At 38.1% G+C, this 24,673-nt stretch overlaps 1 protein-coding gene across 1 annotated transcript in view; it reads left to right on the forward strand.

Annotated features, from left to right (window-relative positions):
* Nucleotides 1-593: 593 nt before the first annotated feature.
* RYR2 (ryanodine receptor 2) overlaps nucleotides 594-24,673 on the forward strand; it is a 549,009-nt gene continuing 524,929 nt past the window's right edge. Inside the window, exons 1-5 of the mRNA XM_057736978.1 lie at nucleotides 594-639; nucleotides 1,218-1,271; nucleotides 2,210-2,301; nucleotides 4,431-4,541; nucleotides 9,750-9,869. Coding sequence (XP_057592961.1) covers nucleotides 594-639; nucleotides 1,218-1,271; nucleotides 2,210-2,301; nucleotides 4,431-4,541; nucleotides 9,750-9,869 — 423 coding nt within the window. The remainder of the gene's footprint in view (nucleotides 640-1,217; nucleotides 1,272-2,209; nucleotides 2,302-4,430; nucleotides 4,542-9,749; nucleotides 9,870-24,673) is intronic.

A 24,673-nucleotide genomic window follows, 5' to 3' on the forward strand; every position in this document is an offset into this window, starting at 1 on the left:
AATAAAATTTCATCTGTCTAGAGAATAGATGGGATACATCATATCATGATGCTGAAATGGCTTTTTCATGTGGTCCTATGGGGACAGCAGTCCTGACTTGTCTCAGTGCTTCTGTAGCTGGGATCAGATTATAGGATTGTATCTGCATCCAGATATTTTTTGTGCCGTTTAATATACCAGTCTGTGTGTGTGTGTGTGTGTGTGTGTGTGTGTGTAGCTTTCCTGTGGGGCTTGAGCAGCTCTGATATGTGGTCTTCATACAGAGGAAGGGGTGGAGTGGAAGCAGCAGTCAGCTAGGCGGATAGAACAGTATTCCATGACAGAGTGTAGAATTGCCTCTACATGGCGATGCTGAACATCAGGCCAGCTGTTTGTGGGTTTCATGTCAGTTTGGAAGCTCCCTGCAGGGAGTGCCACCTCCCTTGCCCACCCCTGGGGCCATCCTCTGCCGTGTTGATTCACCACTGCTCCTATTTCCTGGGATTTAGGGTAACAAGGAAAGTAGGAAAGCAGTAATTGGAGAGGAGGGTGCTCTGCTGACTTCTAAGGAAACACTTTTATTGTGTCATGTATTTGAATGAATTCTGGAGGATATGGCCGATGTGAATACATTCATTCTTTCTACGACGGCCCAGAAAAGTAGGTATTTTTCCATCTCTAAAATGGAATTTAAAAAGGTCCTTTCCTCCTCTTCTGTCTGTATTGATCTCTGTCTTCTACTTTGCCTTTCTCTCTCCCTTCCTAAACATCCATCAGGTAGCATTACTTTGGATGGCTGTTTCTCAGGCTAAAATTTAATTATTGACTAAATTTTAATTACCTACTGATGATACAGCCAACCTTCTTTTTCTCATCTCACCATTGCCCGCTGCTCCTCCATTCAAAGAAATTTGCTTGTTATGTTATATAAGTTTGTTTCTCTTGTAATTTTGTTTTTCACTTGGTTTTGTTTTTAACAGTTAAATCTGTATACAGTAACTGTATTCACTTTGCTTGTAGCCACATTGCTAAAACATATACGGTGAAAGGAAACCAGGGGATTATACTAGGGTGAGTTTCTGGGTAGATTCCTAGCCAGACTGTTCTTGCAGCGATGTTATATCATTGCAAGAGGTAGTGCAGCACAGAGGTTAGGAGCCTAGGTTATAGAGTCACGTGGACCCAGATTTGAATCCTGTTCCGCCAGTTTGCTGGATAACCGTGATTTACTCGCACAGTGCCTCTGATTCTCATCTGTAAAGTAGCCGTAATAATAGCAGTTATTCATACTGGTAAGCATAGTAATAGTACGTAATGCACAGATCTCTTCGTTTATTCATGGCACAGCCTCCCTGGTCCCTCAGTAAAAGCCAGAGGCCTTCGCTGGGCTCAGGGCCGGTCCTGATCTGGCCCCACATCTCCCACCTCACCTCTCACCATCTTCCCCCCGCCCCCCTTACTCCATTCCAGCTGCAGTGACATCCTCCTTGTTTCTTGAACATGCCAGATACTCTTCTGCCTGAGCGGCTTTCGCTGGCCTTCCTTCTGCCTGGACCAGCCCTTCTGCAGATACTCAGCATGGCTGATTCCCTTTCCCTGCTTCAAGTCTGTGCCTCAATGAAGCCTGATAATTTTATTCATAATTTCAACTTCCGCACTGCAGAACTATGATCCCTTTATCCTGTTCCAGTTTTTTTTTTCCACGTAGACTTTTCACCTTTAACATCATTTACAAACTTATTGTCTCTTTGTTTATTGTCTCTCTTCCCTGCCAGAATGTAAGCCTAATAAGTTCAGGGATCTTTTGATTTATTTAGTACATTATCTCAAGGGCTTAGAACATTTCCTAGCACAAAATATATCCTCAGAAAACATTTCAATGATAAATGAATGTTTGAAAGGAGCTGCTGGTGTTGTTATTGGATAATTATTTTCCATCTTGTGCTATTCCAGCAGACTTGGCCACATTTGTTAGAGAAATCATGTCTTATTTACTAATCACAAAATTGCCTGGAATGCAGTATTGTAATGCTGGCTTCCCCCCCCCCCCCCCCCCGCCAAGTAATTGATCTCTGTGCTAAAGAGCTGTAAGATAACAGGAAACATACAGGAGCATTTAACAAAAGGAATTCAATCCAACATATACTTATGGAGCATTTACTGTGTGCAGTGGTCTAAATTGGATGGCGGTATGATTCCCTCAGTTTTTAACTAAAACGTTTATTTTCAGTGGATACCTGGTTTCCATGGAGTTTAATGACCTGCTTGACAGGTAGCATTGGACACAATACAGATGGAGAACTTTTTGAGTCGGAGCAGACTGTGGGAAAATTATCAGGATGTAACTGAGGGAGAGGACCAGTTACAGAAAGTCTAGACCTGGATAAACCTTTTGAAAGACAAGCCTAGTAAGACTCTAAGGGAAGTACGTGGTGTGATGTGAGGGACTTTATAATGACCAGAGTTATTAAAAGCATTTTTTGACTTTTCAAGAGTACAGTGTGCTTGAATAGCTTAGATCATGTATGGAAAGAGCTGTAATCCATGTTTCATGATGTTTATGTGGAAATAGGGGGAAAATTAAGGAATAGATGGCTTTTTTTTCCCCCAGTGATCCATGGATACTTATGATATGTTAAAAATTTTCATGGATGTGATAGGATCAGTGTTTTTGCTCTAATAGTGCCCTATTTCCTAGCATGTGTAACCATGAAATCATTTAATGGGATCATACAATACTCACTTTAATTGGAAAGAGAATCTTACCTTGGCAATTCTAAAAAGCAATGCCATTTGTCAGCGTGGTGGTGCCTGTTTGTGAGTAATCATAAAGTGAATTAGGATAAATAATCATTTATTGTGTGTTTTTGCCAGGCACAGTGTTAGACACGCTATACTATCATAATTGCATGCATGAATGGGCATAGTGACAATTGAGGAAACTGAAGGAAGGGAAACAGTGCTATAGGAGCACAAAACAAAGGAATTGCCTTAGCCTGGTGGGTAGGGAAGGCTCCCATCTGCAAAGGATGCTTGAATTGAGATTTGAAAGATAATTATGTCTTGGCTAGAGGTTGGAGAATGGGTTTAATGACATGTGCAAAAGTCCTGCAGCAGCATAGGGCTGAAGGAAGGTTGGTAGGAGGAAATGTTGGGCTGCCCCAGACCATGCAGTGCAGGGCCTTGTAGGCTAGAGGATGTTTTGGTCTTTTTCCTTACAGCAGTGGCAAGCCAGTAAAAAGTTTTAAGCCAGGAAATAGTATAGTCAGGGTGATGGTGTGACCCCAAGGTGAAGCACTGTAGGAAGGGGATTTGCAGTATGGAAAGCTGTTCCACGGATTTTGAAGATATCCAAACAAGAGATGATGGTAACCAGGGTGGTGAGAGATGGATGGAGTTGAAAGATATTGATGGAGTAGACTTTAGAGGACTTGATGACTGTAAGCTGGGCATCAGTCTTAGTCACGCACCACCATTTATCCAATTGTTCATGAAGTTTCTTCTAAAAGATTTCTTTTCTGCAGTTTAGGATTTTTTTCAGAATTTTATAAAGAAAGATTAGTAATTTTGTTTGTTTTATACGGTAGAATTGGTGTAGGTTCAGTTATTTCCAGAAACAGCAGAATGTTAGCATCTTATCATGCTAGTCATTCATGGTTAACTAATTAACAGACTTTGAAATTTTAAATGAAATCACAGAACATTAGCACAATTCATTTTTGTAGAATTTTGTTTACAGAATGTGATTTCTTGTGAGTTGAATCAAAATTTGTTGTCCTGGGCACTAGGTACAAGACATAGGAACTCAAAAAACAAAGTATACCAAAGATGGTAAATATTGAAGGGGGATTTTAGTTTTTACGGATTAAGGCACACCAATGGCACATAAACCAAAATGAACGCAAGAAATGGGAGTTAAGTTAGGAGTCTGGACTTCGGGGCCTGGGTAGCAAAGACTGATTCAGAAGATGCTTTATGACCCTCCAAAAAAGTCATGTTTTAAAGTATCCTTATTGTTCTATTACCTGAGCAGTGCTAACTCTTTGGATCCCATCAGTGTTAGGCAGTGTTTAGTCTTTCTTTTTGGAATAGAAGTAGATTTCGTGTGTGTGTGTGTGTACCGATATCTTATGCACACATGTATATGTTGACAATAACCAGATTTATTGCACATGGGTTATAATAATTAAAAATAAAGCTACGTATCAGTGGTTCTGGAGAAAAATTGTGCTTTGTGATGAATCATGGTATAATTAATAGGTCGGTGTTTGTGAATTGCTATTTGGCCCATCAGTGCTCAGTATATTTTACTTTGTCAAGAAGGAACTCTTTGTTTATTGGAATGTAAAATAGAAACAGCTCCCAGATAAACCGGAAGAACAGTCTGGTAAGTGTGTCAGGCTGGGATTCATCAGTCCAAGTCAGATCATGGTTGAAAACTGTGGTCCTAGGCTGTCGTGGTGGTGGCATGCCAGAGCTCGCTGGGGTCAGTGGTGCTTCGTGAGCAGGTGCTCCATCACAGCGTGTCGAGGCCCCGGATTGGAAGGAAACTGCATGAGGGAGTTGGTTGTATTAATTTAATAGAGTAGTTCAGTACCTTGTTTGTCCATTTCCCTTACGTAGTTGGTTTGTGCCGCATATTAATGAGCATCCCGACATGTGCTCCATTTCTGGTTCTGTCCAAAGTCCACAGATTTACTTTAACGTTCAGCTGTTACTGATTGCCTCCAAACTCTTATAAAAAAGACTTCTCACATCTTTTCTGGGATGCGTATCCTTTCTGGGACCCATTCTGAATCCCCCTCATACTTGAGCACTTGTTAGAAATGCAGAATCTACCCAAGACCTTGTATTTTAGCAAGACCCACAGGTGAGAGGATGCATCTTCAAGACTGAGAAGTACTTCTCTAGATAACAGGTGTCATAAAAAACATCAGTTGAGCCTCGGGAGGCAGTGTGGGGCTGAGGACTTTTACATCCAGATAAATGAGGTTTAGTGACTGGTTCTTGGAAGTAAGGATGACCAGCCCTCTGTGAGTAACAAGTTAGTCTGAGCCCCATGTTCCTCCTCTGTATGTGTGTGGATAATCTGTATGTTCCTGGGATATTGTGAGGATTTAATAAATTAATGCCGGGACTGGCATACACTATATTTTTGGTAAATACGGTGCACCTTCTCTTCTTTCGGGGCTTACTGGGTATTACTGTTATTCTCACCTGCCCTATACCTTGCTGTATTTTCTGATTCTCATTCCTAAAACGTCTCTAATTAGTACATTACAGTAATTATTTACTAACTGGTATTTAGATGGTCTCCAGTATCCAAAGGAGCCTATCTTACCCAAGAGTGTAACTTACACGCTAGAGTTAGTTCCATAGGGTGAGACAAGATAGCAAAAGACTTGTGGGGGTTTGGTAAGGCATGGAGCACGTCAGCCTAATTCAGTTATTTGTTATTACACCACCTATTTGGAAAACACGATGTATCTTTGATCTTGCAGATGATATAAGCAACAAGGATACTTCATTATTTTTTATTATAGCCATGCTAAACATGAATTAATATTCAGATGTACTCATTATATGAAAATAATGCTGTTTTTTTCAGCAACTGACTTTTTATTTTTTATTTATTTTTTTTGGGGGGGTACACCAGGCTCAATCATCCGTTTTTTATTTATTTATTTATTTATTTATTTATTTTTTGGGGGGGTACACCAGGTTCAATCATCCGTTTTTATACACATATCCCCATCTTCCCTCCCTTCCTTGACGCCCCCCCCCAAGCCCCCCCCACCCTCCCCGCCCCAGTCCTCAAAGGCATCTTCCATCCTCGAGTTGGACTCCCTTTGTTATACAACAACTTCCCACTGACTATTTTACAGTTGGTAGTATATATATCTCTGTGCTACTCTCTCGCTTTGTCTCAGCTTCCCCTTCACCTCCCGCCCCCTCCCATACCTCGAGTTCTCCAGTCCATTCTCTGTATCTGCATCCTTGTTCTTGTCACTGAGTTCATCAGTACCATTTTTAGATTCCGTATATGTGAGTTAGCATACACTATTTGTCCTTCTCTTTCTGACTTACTTCACTATGTATGACAGATTGTAGTTCTATCCACCTCATTACATATAGCTCCATCTCATCCCTTTTTATAGCTGAGTAATATTCCATTGTATATATATGCCACATCTTCTGTATCCATTCATTTGTTGATGGGCATTTAGGTTGCTTCCATGTCCTGGCTATTGTAAATAGTGCTGCAATAAACATTATGGTACAAGTTTCTTTTGGGATTATGGTTTTCTTTGGGTATATGCCCAGTAGTGGGATTACTGGATCATATGGTAGTTCTATTTGTAGTTTTTGAAGGAACCTCCAAATTGTTTTCCATAGTGGCTATACCAACTTACAGTCCCACCAACAGTGCAGGAGAGTTCCCTTTTCTCCACACCCTCTCCAACATTGGTTGTTTCCAGATTTTGTGATGATGGCCATTCTGATCGGTGTTGAGGTGAAACCTCATTGTGGCTTTGCCTTGCATTTCTCTGATGATTAGTGATGTTGAGCATCTTTTCATGTGTTTGTTGGCCATCTGTATGTCTTCTTTGGAGAAATGTCTATTTAGGTCTTCTGCCCATTTGTGGATTGGGTTATTTGCTTTTTTGGTATGAAGCTGCATGAGCTGCTTGTATATTTTGGAGGTTAATCCTTTGTCCGTTGTTTCATAGGCAATTATTTTTTCCCATTCTGAGGGTTGCCTTTTAGTCTTGTTTATGGTTTCTTTCGCTGTGCAAAAGCTTTTAAGTTTCATGAGGTCCCATTCATTTATTCTTGATTTTATTTCCCTGATTCTAGGAGGTGGGTCAAAAAGGATGTTGCTTTGATGGATGTCATAGAGTGTTCTGCCTATGTTTTCCTCTAGGAGTTTGATAGTGTCTGGCCTTACATGTAGGTCTTTAATCCATTTGGAGTTTCTTTTTGTGTATGGTGTTAGGAAGTGTTCTAATTTCATTCTTTTACATGTTGCTGTCCAATTTTCCCAGCACCACTTATTGAAGAGGCTGTCTTTTTTTCCATTGTATACTCGTGCCTCCTTTGTCAAAGATAAGGTGCCCATATGTGTTTGACCTTACTTCTGAGTTCTCTATTCTATTCCATTGATCATCCTTTCTATTTTTGTGCCAGTACCATACTGTCTTGATCACTATGGCCTTGTAGTATAGCTTGAAGTCAGGAAGCCTGATTCCACCAACTCCATTTTTCCTTCTCAAGATTGCTTTGGCTATTCGGGGTCTTTTGCGTTTCCATACAAATCATAAGATTTCTTGCTCTAGTTCTGTGGAAAATGCCATTGGTAACTTGATCGGGATTGCATTGAATCTGTAAATTGGTTTGGGTAGTACAGACATTTTCACGATGTTGATTCTTCCCATCCAGGAACATTGTATGTCCCTCCATCTGTTTGTGTCGTCTTTGATTTCTTTCATCAATGTCTTAAAGTTTTCTGCATACAGATCTTTTGCCTCCTTAGGCAGGTTTATTCCTAGGTATTTTATTCTTTTGGTTGCAATGGTGAATGGGAGAGTTTCCTTAATTTCTCTTTCTGCTCTTCCGTTGTTAGCGTATAGGAATGCAAGAGGTTTCTGTGCATTAATTTTGTATCCTGCTACTTTACTAAACTCATCAATGAGTGCTAGCAGTTTTCTGGTAGAGTCTTTAGGGTTTTCTATATATAATATCATGTCATCTGCAAGGAGTGACAATTTTACCTCTTCTTTTCCAATTTGGATTCCTTTGATTTCTTTTTCTTCTCTGATTGCTGCGGCAAGGACTTCCAAAACTATGTTGAATAATGGTGGTGAGAGTGGACACCCTTGTCTTGTTCCTGTTCTTAGAGGGAATTCTTCCAGTTTTTCCCCATTGAGAACGATGTTGGCTTTTGGTTTTTCATATATGGCTTTTATTATGTTGAGGTAATTTCCTTCTATGCCCATTTTCTGGAGAGCTTTTATTATAAATGGATGTTGAACTTTATCAAAAGCTTTTTCTGCATCTATTGAAATGATCATATGGTTTTTATCCTTCAATTTGTTGATATGATGTATCACGTTGATTGATTTGTGTATATTGAAGAATCCTTGCATCCCAGGGATAAACCCCACTTGATCATGGTGTATGATTTTTTAATGTCAGCAACTGGCTTTTAAAATGTAACAATTGAATGCTCATTGGAAATAAATGGGCGCTGGCGGGGATAGTTGGGAGGTAGTTATTAAGAGATTGGCCTTGGCTGTGACTGGTGCTAGGAGCCAGCTGTTAGGTATTGTTGCTACCACGCAGGAAATAAAGCAAATACATAGCATGGTAAGGGTTTGGACATTAGAGCTGCACTTTTCCAACTAATATAGCGTATTTGTCAGATTAACCAAAAAGGCACGTTTTCTGCTTCTGAATATCTGTCACATCTCATCACCTCCGCTCTACCATTCTACTATGGTGAGGGTCTTCTAAGATGTACTCATATTCCCTTGCACCTTGATTCTAATTAAAAGGGTCAATGAGTATGTTGTTTCTTTTTTTTTTTTTTTTTGGTTACTTTTTCCTTCTCTGTTAAGTATCCTGTTTCATTGAGGTCAAAATGTCAAAGTATAAATGGTTAGACTTTTTAGGCATTTGCCACTTAGAAAGCTGTTCAAGTAGATACTTTATTAAAAAATGATAATGATATCTCTCATTTCTAGTCGATTTAGGGCATTTTGTATGTCAGTCACTGTGTAAGTTACTTGACCTCACTTCCCTCCTCGTTTTGTAGAGGACAGAACTGGGCTAAGAACCCAGCTATTGCTAATTCTTCTTCTTCTGTTTTTTTTAATATTTATTTACTTGGCTGCACCAGGTCTTCGTTGCAGCATGCAGGATCTTTGTTGCGGCATGCGGACTCTTCGTTGTGGCATGCATGCGGGATCTAGTTCCTTGACCAGGGATCGAACCTGGGCCCCCTGCATTGGGAGCACAGACTCTTAACCACTGTGCCACCAGGGAAGTGCCAGCTATTGCTCATTCTAAAGCCTGTGCTGCTTGCCATACTCATGTGGCCTGTACTGAGTCGCCCCGTGTCTCATCTTTCCCTTGCATAGTTTTTCCTGCAATCCTGCTTAATTAGTTGATTGGAAACTGAGTGTTGGATTTCAGAGGATTGAATGAACAAATCACCTCTCTGTACATTTTAAAGCAATCCAGGATCATTTCAAAGATGATCAAGTTGCCAATGTGTGGTTGAACTGAAATGACTTTTTGAGTTGATTTGAGCCCAGAAGCTCTGTTATTGACCTGTTTTCCTGTGTCAGTTTTGGAACGATATGTGTGTGCCTGCTAGTAGACTCTGTTCCATTCTTGATGGTACTTGATGTTCTAGGAATATGTCAGACCATTTCTTGATAGTTTTGATGATTTGAAGCAGTGTGTAAGAGCACTAACAAATGCTGCATTTTACCATTTTCCATCCAAGTCGCCTCTGGGGATCCCTGATGGTGAAAAAGCTGTTGATTGTCTTGAAAGGCAGTAATGTCTCCCACATCCCCTTACCCAGTTATCTGTTTTGCAAATAAAGTGCTCTAAGCATTGATTCTGTGGCTTTTAGAAGGACAGTTGCTCTTATATTCATTTTTCTCTGATTTTTAAAATGCACTAAAATAATAATTTTCTTGATCTCATTGAGACTAAGTCATGCCAAATCTCATTTTTTTCTCTTTTTCTCCCCTTTGCAGGATGATGAAGTGGTTCTGCAGTGTACTGCAACCATCCACAAAGAACAACAGAAACTGTGCTTGGCAGCAGAAGGATTTGGCAACAGACTTTGCTTCTTGGAGTCCACTTCCAATTCCAAGGTGGGATAAAGCCTTTTCAGGCTGTTCAAACATTCAGGTTTTACTAGTGACATTGAGGTTATTTATGGGCCCTCTGCTTTCTTCTATGGAACACATAACCTAAAGGGAACTGAGCAGTCTTTTCACTGTTCATTAAGCAAAGTTTCAGTTGAGCCCCTGGTCTTTGCAAATACCTCAGATGCTATCATTAAAAGGAATAGACAAAGTGCTTGCCCCTGTGCTGTTTACATCCTAGGGGAAAAGTAAACATGTAAATAAGTGATATACTTTCAGAACCGATAAGGGCTGTGAAGAAAAGCAGAGTAACAGTGTGGGGAGTGATGAGGCAGGGACTCACCCTTTTACAAAGAGTGTTTAGGGATGACCTTTCTAAGGCAGTGATAATTGAGCTGAATGAAGTGAGGCAGGGAGCATACCAAGTTCTTGACCATTCTGGAAAGGACACGCAATGCAGAGTCCCCTCATTAGGAATGTGCTTGCAGAGTGTTTAAGGAAGGGCCAGTAGACCACTGCAGCTCTACTGCCATGAGTGGGGCCACTAGTGAGGGGAGGTGAAGGGCCTACCAGCCCATGGTTAGTAGTTGAGGTTCCTTCCTAGTATAAGGGAGGCCATTGGATCAGTGAGCAGTGCAATCTGATGTAATATTTAAAAGATTGATTTGGCTCTTCTGTGGATTAGAGGCTGTTGAAGGAGTAAGATTAGAAGCAGCAAGAGCATGTGGAAGGTGCCTGTAGAAGTCTGCAGGGTGGCTGCTGGGTCTTCAGATGAGAAGCGATGGTGGTGGGGAAACTTGGGGGGGGGGTTGGGAATAGGCTTGGACGAGTTAGAGGATGTGCTAATAGATGACTGCGTAGATTAAAGGAAAGAGAGGAAATGAAGATGTCTCTGGGGGTAGAAAAATCAACCAGAAAACCGTGAATTTAATAATCTTTGTGTAGCACTTTTTTAGTGTACAGAGTCCTTTGGCCTGCGTGATTTCATTTAATTGCCACAACAGGAGTATGTGTTCATGGTTATTGCTGTTGTATTCACTGTACGTATGAGGACATGGGGGCTAGTAGAGGGCAGGTACTAGACCAAAGGCTTCCTGTGACTCAGAGCAACAGTGTCAACAGTAGCTTTTCACACTTAACACCTCGGTCTTTTGGTGTCGAGTGCCTGATGCTTTCCTTTCTCTCACAGCACCCCTTTGGTTACTCTGTGAAATGACATTGAGTGATGTACACCTATGATTTATGTGATAATAATTTAATGCCAAGTCACATTATTAAAATTGTGATGGTGGGTGACAAAACATTGTGCATTTTATAGCCATGCCTAGATTCATTTTTAATTTGACAAGTGTTCAGCATTCTCTTTGTGCAAATTGCCACAAATATGTGTCAGTTGTGAAAAATATTGTTCTTAAAAATATATTAAGGGACTTCCCTGGTGGTCCAGTGGTAAAGAATCTGCCTGCCAATGCAGGGGATGTGGGTTCGATCCCTGATCAGGAAACTAAGATCACACATACTGCGGGGCAACTAAGCCCATGCGCCATGACTACTGAGCCTATGTGCCTCAAGTACTGAGCCTGTGTGTCTTAACTGCTGAGCCCGTGGGCTGCAAACTACAGAGCCTACGTGTTCTGGAGCCAGTGCGCTGCAGCTAGAGAGAAAACCCACACACCACAGCTAGAGAGAAGCCTGCGCGCACCACCATGAAGAGCCCACCCGCACGCTGTGATGAAAAATCCCACGTGCTGCAGCTAAGACCTGATGCAGCCAAAAATAAATTAAAAAAAAAAAAAGAAAAGAACATATTAAGAATTTTAATATGTAGTACTTTCCCTGTGGTTTCTGGTATTTTGTAATGACTAGAACCAGGCAGGCCAATTAGTTAGCGGGGGGAGGGAGGGTTATTTTTCACTGTATCGGCTATGGTTCTCTTGGTCCTTTAATATAAGAGCTGGTTTCCAGTACTAAAAGAGAATTATCCTGATGCTCTAGTAGGTATGTCATGTAGCAGTCAAGTCCTTGAAATAGGCTAAGCATGCATTTAAACTGGTTAATCTTGAGATCAATGAAGATGAAGGAGAAGGAGGGGGTAGAGCTCACCTCTCCCTACAAACACATCAAAAATGTATCTACATGTGGAACAGTTCTCACTGAAAACTAATTGGAAACTGGCAGAAAGACTCCTGTTCAGCCAAGCCTGTAAGAAAGATCTACATGGAATTGGCTAGGAAGGGAAGAGAAGTGATCAGGTTGGGACCTGTGCCTTTGGGAGGGGACTGAGAGACAAAGAGAGATTACACAGGTGGAGATTTGCCCTGGGAAGCGAGCACATATTCCTGTCACATATTGGATGCCCCAGCCCTGGGGTCTGACACAAGGAAAATGAGCCCCTTTGGCTGGTTGGAGGGCTGGTGGGACTCAAAGGGGGGTGATGGGAAGCCTGAACTTTGCTTGTGAGTGGTGTGCACGTGCTGGCTTGCTCCTGAGGCAGGGTGGAGAAGGCAGGTTGAAAACTGCCGAGATGGCTGCCCAGTTGCCTACGATCGCCCTGGTGCACGCACAGCCTAAGCCCAGTGAACACTCCATCCCCGCTTACTGTACACTAATAATGAACTATCAGAAAGAGAAAACAAGAAAACAATCCTGTTTAAAACTGCATCAAAAAGAATAAAATACCCAGGAATAAACTTCACTAAGGAGGCGAAAGAGCTGTACTATGAAAACTATAAAACACTGTTGAAGGAGATTGGAGATAATACAAAGAAATGGAAAGATTTTCCATTCATGGACTGGAAGAAATAATATTGGTAAAATGTCTACTACCCAAAGTAATCTATGGATTTAGTTCAATCCCTGTCAAAATACCCATAACATTTTTCACAGAGCTAGAGCAAATAATCCTAAAATGTATGTGCAACCCAAAAAGTCCTGAATTGCCAAAGCAATTTTGAGAAAAAAGCACAAAGCTGGAGGTGTCATGTTCTGTGACCTCAAACTACACTTCAAAGCTACAGTCATCAAAACAGCATGATACTGGCATAAAAAGAGACACGTAGATTAATGGAATGGGATGGAGAACCCAGAAATAAACCCAGGCACCTGCAGTCAATTAATCTGTGATAAATGAGGCAAGGATATACAATGGAGAAACAACAGTTTCTTCAGCAAGAGGTGCCGGGAATACTGGACAGCTACTTATAAAAGAATGAGATTAGAATATTTCCTCAGTGTATACAAAATAAACTCAAAATGGATTAAAGACCTAAATGTCAGAACTGAAACCATAAAATCCTAGAACTGAACATAGGTGGAGCCCTTTAGTATACTGTTAGTACACCTGAAACTAATATAATATTGTAAGTCAACCCTGCTTCAATAAAAACTTACACAGTGATGCATGTCAATTATATCTCAAAAAAACTGAAAAAAATTTTTTTGAAAAAATAAACTGGTTAATTCTTCACAGGGATACTTGGCTATCTAGTTGTGACCGATGACGATGTAGTGAACTGACCACTTCAACCTTTTCTGTTCTTGTGCTCTGTTAGTCTTTTTTGGTTTATCTGAAAATTTGCATTCAGGATGGGATACTGAAATTGTTGATCAAACATAGAATAAAATAGCAATTGATATCCAGTAAACCATTCTGAACTTTTCTTTTTAAAGTTCTTACAACATGAGTACTCTTTTCTTTCCCCTACTTGGATTACTTGATGATTCCCTAATATATCAGTTTTTTTTCATATCTCTGTTTTACTTTGTTCTCCCTGACTTGTATATCCTTCCTTTCCTTTTCCTGCTGGTGAAATACTGCTTGTCCTTCAAAATCTATCTCAAACAGTCCCTCTTCCGGGCTGTTTTTCTCTCTGTTTTTCTTAAGTGATTTGTTTATATTTCTGTCATGTTGGCAGTTGGGCTTAGTCCTGTGTAATATCCACAGCACCTCTCTCCTTGAATGTGTAAGTATCTATACTCCCAGGTACAAACACCGACTTCTGAATTCCGTGCAGGCCTGGGTATAGCTCATTTATTTTCGTATCTCTTAGTGTGAAGCACTGGTAAGTGATTCGTAACGTTTAATGAATTATTAAATTTGAAAGGGAACCACTAGTCTTAGGGAGATTTTTTGTGAAATAGACTGACTTTTAATTTTCTATAATAACAAAGAGTCAAAACTGTAGATTTCAGTTCATGTTTAAACTGTCTAAGCCTGGATACATGTGTGTTTCATGCAGGTATATCTGGATTTGACATTCATTGGTAGAAAATGAGAGATGGCCTTTTTTATACCCTTCAAATTGGTATCTCCTGTATTTATTATGAAGATTGGGAGAACAGAATTATTGTTGGCCTTCAGTAGTCAGTCATTTTAAATTATATATGTGTTTCTGGAAGTGATCCCAGAAATATCTTAAGCTGCAGAATCTTCTAATTAAATGCAAGACTTAGTTTTTCAGAAGACTGTTTCATTCTCCTAGCATAGTTATTCAGGCTAATCTCTGCCTGAAAGAGAATGTTTTGTAATTCCAGCATAGATTTTCTTGCAGAAGATGTAAACGTTAAATCTGATGATATGTTTAATTGGTTATTCATAATTCATGATTATGGATATTTACTGCACCTTCCTTATGTGAATGACATTTTTGTTTCTATATCTTAGAATTGAAAAGTTGGGCTTTTGTTCTTTGGAACTCGTCATTTTCAGAGATACGCACCTTGTTATTATTAAAAGTTTACAGAGAAATGAGAAGTTGTTAGGGAGGCATAGTTTTAAATATCTTTGAATCTCCACATAAAAACAGACCTATGACGATGGAAAAACCTGAAACCCACAGACAATAAAATGTCTAAAACAAACTAGATGACAAGTTATCCCCACATCTGATATCAGTAAGTGTAGAGGAGGAAGTCTAGGGAGGACAACATGATTTCTGCTCTCTCTGAAAACCGGGAGCAAGTACTCACTAGAAAGCATGGTGGGCTAATGTGAAACTAGCAGCTAAAACTAGGAAGGAGCAAAGGAACCATGATAAGGATGGATATTTCTAGAGCAGTCTTGGCCTATGGACTTTTGAAACTAACCAAATAAGGCTCTTTTCTCCACAAACCCATGCTCTGAGGGGAAATTATTGGGAATCGGGTTCAGATTGAGCAGAGTTGATAGGGTCAAAGGATAGAGAAGGACCAGGTAAAAGTGGGGCAGGGAAAGAGCCAATAGATCTCATCATCAGAAAGCCTTGTTTTGAACACTAGGTGAAAATAGCAGAACAAGTTGCTGTAGGACCATGAATCTACAAAAGCTATGCTGATCCACCTTCCTTTCCTAAGGGTACAAGAAAGTCCATCTCAATTTTTATCTGTTTATCTGATGTGCTTTTGTTGCCTATAGACATAATTCTCCTTATTTGAATTTTTTTTTTTACTAAATATATGTGTGTGTGTGTGTGTATATGTGCAGTTATATGTATATATTATATATAATTATATATAATTTATATGTAATCATGTATAATTTATAAATAATCTTGTAGAATTTATATATACTGCATAAGTGGAGTAATCTAATTTACATTTATTTATATAAGTATTTACAACTTTCCTTTATGTATGTAGATGTAATTTTATATGTCAAAGAGAGAATAAGGAGCAGAATAATATTTATAGGTAATCCAGGCCCACTGACTTACAAGTGTTAAACCAGGAATTGAAACAACCATGATTAATATGCTAAAGGCTCCAGTGGATAAGGTAGACAGCCTGCAGGAACAGATGGGCAATGTAACCAGAGAGGTGGAAATTCTAGGAAAGAAGGAAAAAGAAATGCTGGAGATCAAAGTCACTGTAGCAGAAATTAAGAATGCCTTTGATGGGCTTATTAGTAAATGGGAGTTGGCTGAGCAAACAATTTCTGACCTTGAGAGTATCTCCAAAGAAGCCTGCAAAACTGAAAAGCAGAGAGAAAAATGACTGAAAGAAAAACCAAAACAGAATTGAGTATCTAAGAACTGTAAGATAACTACAGAAATTCTCTAGAATCATGAAGAAAGGAATAGAAGAAATATTTGAAACAATAAAGACTGATAATTTCCGCAAATTAATGTCAGACACTTAGCCACAGGTCTAGGAAGTTCAGAGAACACCAAGAAGAATAAATGCAAACCCCCCCTACCTGTAGGCATATCATTTTCAAGGTACAAAAAATTAAAGAAAAAGTCCAGAGAGAAGCCAGAGGGAGAAAACTTACCTATGGAAGACCAAAGATCAAAAAAAGCAACTTCTTAAAACACCATTGAAAACAGGAAGAGACTGGAGTGAAATATTTAGTGTTGAGAGAAAAAAAAAACTCTACCAACCCAGAATTCAGTATCCTACAATATTACACTTCCAAAGTGAAGAAGAAATAAAGACTTTCTCAAACAAACAAAAATTCAGGGAATTTTTTGGCAGTAGACCTGCTTTGCAAGAAATGTTAAAAGAAGTTCTTCAGTAATAAGGAAAATATATAGGTCAGAGACTCTAATCTTTAGCAAGGAAGGAAGACCATTGGAGAATAAGTGAAAATAAAATAAAAACATTCATTTTTCTTATTCTTAATTGACTTAACAGATTGTTGAAAATAATAATAGTAATACTGTATTTAAAAATATAGGAGGGTGAGTCAAAAACTATCCACATTCTGGCTGTAGAATTTTCTGTTAAATGAATATATATATTCATTTAATAACTTTCCAAACAGAAAGCACCAGGCCCAATGGATTATTTACTGGTGAAAGCTATCAAACGTTTAAGGAAGACACTGTGCCAGTTCTTTATAATCTTCTTCAGATGATTGATGCGGAAGGAATACTTCCTAACTCATTTATGAGACCAACATTACCCTTATATCAAAACATGATAAAGACATTACAAGAAAAAAAATTACAGACAATATCTCTTTATACATAGATAGAAAAATCCTCATGAAAATATTACTAAATAGCATTCAACAATGTGTAAAAAGAATTATACACCATGACCACATAGGATTTATTCCAGGTATAAAAGGCTGGTTCAGCATTCAAAAATCAATTAACATATCCATCACATCAATAGAAAAAGAAAAATCACACAATCATATTAATAGATGTAGAAATTGTGTTTGAAAAAATCAACACATTCATGATTTAAAAAAATCTTATTTCCCATATATTCTAAGTTTACTTTCTCAACTTGATAAAGATTATCTATAGAAAACCTACAGCTAATATACTTAATGGTGAGAATCTTGAAGCTTTCCTGCAAAGATCAGGAACAAGCCAAGAATATGCCCTCACCACGTCTTTTCAACATTGTACTGGAAGTCCTGCTAATGCAATGAGACAAGAAAAGGAAAAAAAGGGCATGCAGATGGGAAAGGGAGAAATAAATCCATCTTTGTTCATAGATGGCATTATAAATCTATGTTCTGAAAAAATCAACAAAAACTCCTAAAATTAATAAGCAATTATTGCAAGATTGCAAGATACAAATTTAGTATACAAAAGTCAATTGAGTCCCTCTATACTAACAATAAACAAGTCAAATTTGAAATTAAAAACACTATGCCATTTATATTAACACGCCAAAATGAAATGCTGAGGTATGTATGTAATAAAATATTACAATATCTATATGAGGAAAAACTACAAAACTTTGGTGAAAGATAGCAAAGAAAAATTAAATAGATATTTTGTATTCATGGATTAGAAGACTCAATACTGTCAAAATGTCAGTTCTTCCTGACTTGATCTACAGATTCAGTGCAATCTCTTCAGAATCCCAGCAAGTTATTTTGACAAACCTATTCTAAAGTTTAGTTGGAAAGGGAAAACACCCAGAATAGCCAACACAATATTGATGGAGAAGAACAAAGTTGGAGAACGGACACTATCCAACTTAAAGCTTGCTGTAAATCTACAGTAATCAAGACAATGTGGTATTGGTGAGAGGTCAGTGGAACAGAATATAGCCCAGAAATAGACCCACAAATAAAATCAACTGATCTTTGGGCTTCCCTGGTGGCACAGTGGTTAAGAATCCACCTGCCAAAGCAGAGGACACGGGTTTGATCTCTGATCTGGGAAGATCCCACATGCCACAGAGCAACTAAGCCCGTGTGCCACAAGTACTGAGCCTGCACTCTAGAGCCTGCGAGCCACAACTGTTGAGCCCATGTGCCACAACTACTGAAGCCCGTGCATCTAGAGCCTATGCTCTGCAACAAGAGAAGCCACTGCAATGAGAAGCCAGCGCACCACAACGAAGAGTAGCCCCTGTTCTCCACAACTAGAGAAAGCCCACGCATGGCAACAAAGACCCAACACAGCCAATAAATAAATAAATTAATTAAGTAATTAAAAAAAATAAAGCCAGCTGGTCTTTGACAAAGGAGCAAAGGCAATCCAGTGGAGCCAAGATAGTCTTTTTAACAAATGCTGCTAGAACAGCTGGACACCCACATGCAAACAAATGAGTCTAGACACAGAACTCACATCCTTGACAAAAATTAATTCAAAAGGCATCACAGTCTTAAATATAAAACTATAAAATCCCAGAAGATAACATAGCTAGAAAACACAGATGATCTAGGATATGTTGATGAGTTTTTAGTTACAACAGCAACAGCACCATCCATGAAAGCATGAATGGATAAGCTGGACTTCATTAAAATTAAAAACTTCTGCTCTGAGAAAGACAATGTCAAAAGAATGAGAAGATAAGTCTCAGACTGAGAGAAAAAACTTGCAAAAGGCCCATTTGATAAAGGACTGTTTCAGAAAGAGCCCTTAAAACTCAGAAGTAAGGAAACAACCTGATTAAAAAATGGGCCAGAGGCCTTAATAGACACCTCATTAAAGGAGATAACAGGTTTCTCCTGCTATCTGAAAGTAAAGTGTTCCCATGAAACCTTTCTTAAGGCAAAATGGCTTAAAGTGAACAAGCAGTTACCTTAGGACACATCTTGCTAACAGATGCACAAATTAAATTGAGATAAAGTACAGATGCTCACAGATGCAGTTCAAAGCTATGGCTGCTTGACAGTGAGATGCTGAGTGTAGTTTCTGAGGAAGGAGCTTGGTGGAGCCACTCTTGTTGCTCAGAGTATGGGTCGGATCTGTAATGGCTTGCTGCAAGACAAAAGCTGAATGCTATTTTTGCTTTTTGCCTTTTTTTTGTAGAAGCAAAAATCCTCTCCGATTTCTTTTGATTAGCAAACAGGTACTAATGTGGATCTTCCCTAAAAGCAAACTGGCATAAAAACAGACTTTTGAATAGCAGGGGATGCCTGTATATAGATCACAAATAAGCACATGAAAAGTTGTCCCATATCTTATGTCATTAGAGAAGTGCAGATTAAATCAGTGAGATACCACTGCACCTAGTAGAGTGACCCAAATCCAGAACATTGACAATACCAAATGCTGAAAAGGTTGTGGAGCAACAGGAATTCTTATTCATCATTGGTGGGAATGCATAATAGTTCAGCCACTTTGGAAGATGGTTTGGAGGTGTCTCACAAAACTAAACATAACCTTACTCTACAGTCTAGCCATCATGCTCCTTGGTATTTACCCAAAGGAGTTGAAAATGTATATGTTCACACAAAAACTTGCACATGGGTGTTTATAGCAGCTTTTATTCATAACTGTCAAAACTTGGAAGCAACCAGCATGTCTTTCAGTAGGTGAATGGATAAACAAACTGTGGTACATATACATAGTGGAATATTACTCGGTACTCAAAAGAAATGAGCTATCAACCCATGAAAAGACATGGAAGAAACTTAAATGCATATTACTGAATGAAAGAAGCCAATCTGAAAAGGCTGCATACTGTAGGATTCCACCTATATGTCATCTGGAAAACGCAAAACTATGAAGACAGTAAAAAGATCAGTGGTTGCCAGGGTTAGGGAGGAGGGATGGATAGGTGGAGCACAGAAGATTCTTAGGGTAGTGAAACTGTTCTGTATGATATTGTAATGGTGGATGCATGTCATTCTACATTTGTTAAAATCCTTAGAATGCATGGTACCAAGAGTGAAAACTGTGGACTCTGGGTGATGAGATGTGTCAATGAAGGTTCATTTCTTATGTACATTCATTTCAAATGTACCAGCTGGTGAGGGATGTTAATAATGGCAGAGGCTTTATTGTGGCAGAATTTTTTTTTATGTCTTTATATTTGTGGACAGAGACTATGTGGGAAAATCTCTGTACTTTCCATTCAACTTTGCTGTGAACCTAACTATGCTATAAAATAGTGCATTTAAATAAAAAGGACAACAGAAAATGTTAGGTATAAGAGAATGCACTTATAATAAATGACCCCAGGAAGAAAACCACAGCTCAAGAACACTTGCCTGAAACTACACGTCAAATATGAGTAGTGCCTACCTAGAAAATCACCTTTAGTTGGCCAAGACATATATCATAGTAAAGCTATTGGAGTTTAAAGGTAAAGAAAAACATCTTTTGAATCCAGGCAAAGAGACCAAGTTGCTTTTAAAGGAAGGAAAGTCTAATTGTCAAGATACTTATTTTTAGCAGCAATGCTTTATGCCAAATGAAAATAGAGTAATATAGTAAGAAACTTAGGGAAAGAAAATATGAGTCAAAGATGCTAGCTAAACTGGCTTTGCATATAAAGGCCATACAAAAACTATTATGAATGTGGAGAAATTTAGGGTATTGTTTCCGTGAGCCCTTCTTTAAGAATTTACTGGAGAATGGGCTGCAGAGAAACAAAATTCCAGCAGAGACTGGCATGAGGAACAGTGGTGAACCAGCAATAAAGGTTTACCTCAGGCAGTGATACTCAAGGCTGGTTTTAAAGGAGAGTATCACATGTAATGGCTCTATGCCTTGACAATGTAAAGTCAGTAAAACTACCAAAACTTGGGAGAATGGGGAGAGTTTCTAAAAATTATATTAAAATTTCTGATTGCCTTATAGGTATTGTCTGAAACTAAAAAGCATAACTTCAAGTTAAATGCTGGGAAAAAAAGGGTGAAAGAAGACGACATTTTCAGCTTTTCCTAATATTGCTCATAGAACACATAGTAACCAAGAAAGTGGAACTTAAAGGTAATTATTTAAAGATATTAGTAAAAGGGCAGACCAGATGTCCTCAACAAAGATATCTATATCTGTATCTTTAATGTAGGTATTATATAGATATGGATATGAGAAAGAGAGTGTGCAGTATTATACAAATAAAATAGGCCACATGATGAAGGCATGTATATAAAATCCATGGGTCATATACACACACACACACACAATGCTTTAAATAGAAGAAAAAAATTACAAATAAAATGAAATTATATATTTATACTGATTTTAAACAAAAAATACATATTATAACAATATAAGAGGACTGAGCCCAAAACATATTAATCATATATAAGTAATTGTAAGTGGGCTTGACTTACCTATTAAAATAAGAACTTGAGATTTTATGATTAACAAAGCCAAATCTGACACCATATATACTAAAGCTAAGAGATTCAGAAAAGTAAAAATTAAAGTATGGACAAGGCTATACCTAGAAGTGAAAATAAAAAGAAAGCCAGTGTCTCAGTGTCATTACTTGACAAGGTGTAATTCAGACCAAAAAAATCCAAAAGAGATAAAGAAGGACATTTAGTAATGGTAAAGGGTACACTTCACAATGAAGATAAAGTAGTTGTGTGCACCTAGTAACAGAAACACAGAAAAGAGAAACACATTGACCATAGGAGGTGTAACACCTCAAATGGAAAAAATAAGTAAAATGCATAATATAAAAGGTCATTGAACTTGATGTTGCAGAAATATGTCATAATCTGAACATCAGAAATAGTATGCTTTCCAAAAAAATTTATTTTATGTTGAAGTATACTTGATCTACAGTGTTGTTAGTTTCAGGTGTACAGCAAGGTGATTCGGTTATTCATACACATATATTTATTATTTTTCAGATTCTTTTCCCATGTAGGTCTTTACAGAGTATTGAGTAGAGTTCCCTGTGCTATACAGTAGGTCCTTGTTGGTTATCTATTTTATATATAGTAGTGTGTATATGTTAATCCCAACTTCCTAGTTTATCCCTCCACTACCTCTCTTTCCTCTTTGGTAACCATAAGTTTGCTTACTAACTCTGCAAGTCTGTTTCTGTTTTGTAAATTTTTAAAAGCTTCACATACAACATTAAAGAATATTGACCACAAAGAATTGACCACATTAAAGAATATTGACCAACATTAAAGAATATTGAATTTAGGCCACAAAGAAAAGTTCAGTAAATTCCAAAAAATAGCAATCAAGGAATAAAACTAAAAATTTTTTAAAAAGTCCCAAACCCTAGTGCCTTCTACCTGAAAATTATAAAGCACACTATTAAGTAACTGTTAGGTCAAAGGAAAAATACCAACTAAGATGGAAGAATTTTTAGCATTAAATGAATATAGTAATTAAAATTGAAAAGAAAATAAATGAATTAAACAAGCAGATAAAAAAGTAGAAGAAAAAAAGTAAAGAAAGCCACAGGGTAGAATCAATAAAGATAAGAAAATTGAGTTAATTTAAAAATTGGTTCTTTGAAAAGTTCAACAAACTAATTAATCAAGAAAAAGGGAGAAAGTGCAAATATTAGAAGTTACATAAGGTTGCAAAAGGGAAAACAGTCAAAACACAGTAAATTAAATCCTAATGGACCATTTGCTCAATTATATGCAAGTAGATTTGGAAATCTTCATGAAATGAATCATTTTGTAGAAAAATTAAGTATATTACAGAAAGTCTAAACAGACTAATTTTCATAAAATAAAGTAATAAAAATTTCCTGACAAGAAATGCACCAGGGTCAGATAAACCCCTACTTAACTCTGCAGCTTAAATTATTCCAAAAATAGGAGAAGAAGGAAAACTTCCAAATTTATTTCATTAAGTAAGTATAACATGAATTCCAAAATCTTAAAAAGTTATTACAGAACAATTTCACTTATGAATATTGATACACAATTCCAAAATGAAATGTTTTAACAGAAAACAATGTTGCATTAAAATATACATCATGACCAAGTGGGGTTTATTCCAAGAATCCAAGAGGGGCTCAATACCAAAAAATCCATTAGTATAATTCATCATATTAGTAGAGCTAAGGAGAAAAATCCTGTAGACATCTCTGAAGAGAGAGAAAAGTCTCTTGACAAAATTTCAAATCTATGTTTCAAAAAATAATAAAATAGGAATTGATGGATAGCTTCTTAACATTTATTTTACAAGCACACACACACATACTTGCACACTTCAGTTCAAAAGTCAGCACCTTATTTACTGGGGGTGGGACACTAGTGGTTTAAATTCTATATAAGTTAAAGATGGATGTTCAATATCTCTGCTATGCCTGTGTGTGTTGGAGGAACAAGCCAATGTTATTAGGCATAGAGACTTAAGTTTGGATATGAAGAAGTAAAGCATCTCTAGCTGCAGACGATTTGATTATATGTCTAAGACTCCGAAATGAATCAGTGGAGAAACTACTGAAAATGGACTTCTGAGAGACATTTATAAAACAGGGGGTTATAAAATCGATGTATCAACAGCCTTCAAATATGTAGACCAGTTAGAAGGTACACTGAAACATATACATATATGGAATGATGCTTGTGCGCAGTTATGTCCACATATACACATGTATAAACTCGAGTTTATAGTAAGTTTGAAAGGGGACCAATGATTGTTTTAGGCCTGCCATTTATCAATACTAATGAAGTGGTCCCTCAAAAAAGAAAATTCATTAAAACAATAGGATTCTTGTTTAATGATCTTATTGCCACACATATAATTTTCTGGTGTTACTCTTTTTGTGAACTCAGGACAGATATAGTAAGAGGATCTTTAAGATTTGTTTCAGCCCAACACTCTCATGATTCTATATTTCTAAGACTGGCCTATACCTACCATACCTATAAAACAACACTGTTGATTTTTATTAGGCCTCCAAAAAGAAAGTTGAGCCTTTTAGGTAGAACAATATCAAGAACTCTTTCTGTTTCTTCCAATTTCTGTGGCATCAATTTAATTAGAAGTATTTCTTCCCATAATGGAACATGATAGAGCAATTTTATCTTCAGTGACTTCTCATTTCAGGATATTATTCACCATCATAAATAATGCATTAGTGTATTAATGATGCATAATAGTTGCGATATTGCAGATGAACTGCTCTTCTTATTCAAGTGAGAATCTTTGAATAATAAAAATGTCAGTATAAGATAAATGCTGGATGATGTAAGAAACATTCACTTTAAAAATCAAGTTTGGGAGAAGAAAGATGGCGGTGAAGTAGAAGGACGTGGAATGCATCCCTCTCCACAGATGAATCAGGAATATACCAAAAGACACAATAATTCCCACAGAGAACCAGCTGAACACCAGCAAATGACCTCGGACACCAGAAAAGACAGCAAGGATCCTGACATAATGGGATAGGACAGAGGGGAAAAAAAGAAAAAGCAGAAAGAAGAGGAGAAGAAAGGAAAGGGATGGGTCCCACACCCTGGGGTGGGGGGATCTGAAACAGAGGGGAGATTGCCGAATTTGGGGAAATGTCCCTTATCTGACGGGGAAACCTTTTCTCCAGTGGGGAATTTCCTTGGGTCAGAAGGGAGACATTTGGGACTGTTCAAAGAGGGTGAAGTGGTTGAGCTGTGGCAGATGGGAAAGAGTGAGAAACACACGAAGGGCCTGCACCACAGCTCAGCGTGTCTGGACTGAGATATCAGTTCACAGCTGAACAGGGGT

This window comes from Hippopotamus amphibius, chromosome 5 (genome assembly GCF_030028045.1).
Source record: "Hippopotamus amphibius kiboko isolate mHipAmp2 chromosome 5, mHipAmp2.hap2, whole genome shotgun sequence".
In the NCBI taxonomy this organism is placed as follows: domain Eukaryota; kingdom Metazoa; phylum Chordata; class Mammalia; order Artiodactyla; family Hippopotamidae; genus Hippopotamus; species Hippopotamus amphibius.